At 40.7% G+C, this 2172-nt stretch overlaps 1 protein-coding gene across 1 annotated transcript in view; it reads left to right on the forward strand.

Moving 5' to 3' along the window:
* The window catches only part of LRP1B (LDL receptor related protein 1B), a 2002088-nt gene that overhangs the window by 1618415 nt on the left and 381501 nt on the right, over window positions 1-2172 (forward strand). The window contains exon 53 of the mRNA XM_019522796.1: window positions 469-609. Coding sequence (XP_019378341.1) covers window positions 469-609 — 141 coding nt within the window. The remainder of the gene's footprint in view (window positions 1-468; window positions 610-2172) is intronic.

A 2172-nucleotide genomic window follows, 5' to 3' on the forward strand; every position in this document is an offset into this window, starting at 1 on the left:
CAGCATCATGCTGGCAGCTCATGTTCATTCTGTGATCAACCATAGCCCCAAGGTCCCTTTCAGTTATCAAGCTGGACAGGACATCTCCTAACCTATATTCATGTTGCTTCTCCCCAGATGAAGCACTCTGCATTTCTCCTTACTGAACTGCATACATATTACATTCTTATGTAATGTCTTCAGAAAGCTACATTTACTCTAAAGAAGAAAAACAATAGATTTATGACTATGTCAGAGCTTGGAGAAACTCCCTTAACTATTTGTTGATCTTTTTTGAAAATATATAGATTATTGTATACACATAGAATTTATACTATATATTGAAATGAAACAATATGTCAACAAGTGTTTGTATATATCTCTTTATATGTCTATATTTTTATTTGTATTAATGCTGTTATAACACCATACTAAAATATGTGTGTACACAAAATATGAAGCAATAAATCTTTTATTACGCTATTTCAGGGTACCGTCATTGTAGTCCTGGAGAATTCAGTTGTGCTGATGGAAGATGTCTCTTAAATTCTCAGTGGCAGTGTGATGGGGACTTTGATTGCCCAGATCATTCTGATGAAGCTCCTGTAAACATAAAATGCAGAAGCTCAGGTTTGTTTTCTTCTTTTAAATATATAATAGTATAAATATATAATAATAAGAAATATGAATTATATTTCACAAGACTTTAATCCTAATAAATTTATTAAACGTTTTGGTTTTTTAATGCATCATTCATTCTGTGAGAATATAATTATAACTTTTCAGCCCTTGGCCAAAAAACTGTTTGTTTTTTTATCTCAGCTGATAAAATAAATACAACCACATTAGGTGTAACAAAGCAGTTTCAAGGCTGTTTACATTTCTAATAAGTACTAAAATAAATCAGCATTCCTATGATTATAGTCAAATTTCATAGGAGCTGACCATACTGTCTGTATAATTTCTACAAGCACAGCAGACATAACTATCATATGCCAGTGGCTACAATAGTATTGGGCTATGCATTAGGGCTGTGCAATGCTTCGGATGCTGATTTGATTTGGAGGAGATTTGGCCTGATATGGCAGCCAAATCTCCAAATCTAAATTGAACTGTGAGACCAAAAAAAAGGTCCAAATTGATTCAAAGCTTTCCAAATCAATTTGAAAAAGATTCAGAGAGCTTCGGAGGTTTGGGCAGTCCCCGATTGCCACTGCAAATAGCTGGACCTGGACTCCATGCCGGTAAGTAGGGGGTGGGGGAGGGGCTGGAGGAGGGGAGAGGGGACCATGGGGGACCCCCACCAGGCCCCATACCCTGCCTGCTCCCCCAGCTCTCCAGAGTGGTACCCTGAAACCTGCCCACTCTCCCAGCCCCATCAATGACTGCCCTACCTAGCTGCCCTACTATGTGATCAGTACCACCAGAGTACATGCCATTAATCCTAGTCCCATTAAAGAATGGCATTTTATTCTTGACCTGGAATATTATGCAAATAGGATTAGATGGTTATATGCTGCACCTAATTTGAAGCATAAGTATGGGTTATACACACATACATACCCCCTCGTAACTTGAGCAATGAATTTGAGTAGTGAATGTTCAAGTACTTAAATTAGAATTTGAACCTGAAAAATGGTGTAAGCAGGTCCATATCATCACAATATTTTATAATCATCATGAAGGCTTGCATATGGTTACATCAATGGCTGCCCAACCCAGCCCCAGCTTCCGGCTCTTTAAAAAAAAGAAAGAAAGAAACAAGCCCCACACTCATTGGCTGCTGCAGCTGCCATTAGGACTTCTGGGGGCTCATGGCAGAGCATCCCCATGCAGCGTAGAGCAGATACCCCTCCACACACACACATGGCAGCAGCTGGTTAAACGGGACATTTTTTTTTAAAGAGCCAGGAGAGTGGGCAGGGGATTGGGGATCGTGGTAGAGACCCTGCACTCAGTGCGGGACAGTGTGGGGCAGTGGAAATCGTCCCCTTGCCTGGCAGGAGCCAGTGAATGTGGGGCTTTTATTTATTTATTTTTTTTTAAAGAGCCGGGATGGTGGGGCCAGGCTGGGCAACCATTGATGGGGCTCAGAGAGTGGGTGGGGCCTGTTTGATTCAGAGATTTGGCTGATTTGGTAGCGGCCAAATCTCCAAATCATAGTTTCATAGTTTCTAGGGTCGGAAGGGACCT

Source organism: Gavialis gangeticus, unplaced genomic scaffold (assembly GCF_001723915.1).
Source record: "Gavialis gangeticus isolate Ggan-Ray unplaced genomic scaffold, GavGan_comp1, whole genome shotgun sequence".
NCBI classification, from domain to species: Eukaryota; Metazoa; Chordata; order Crocodylia; family Gavialidae; genus Gavialis; species Gavialis gangeticus.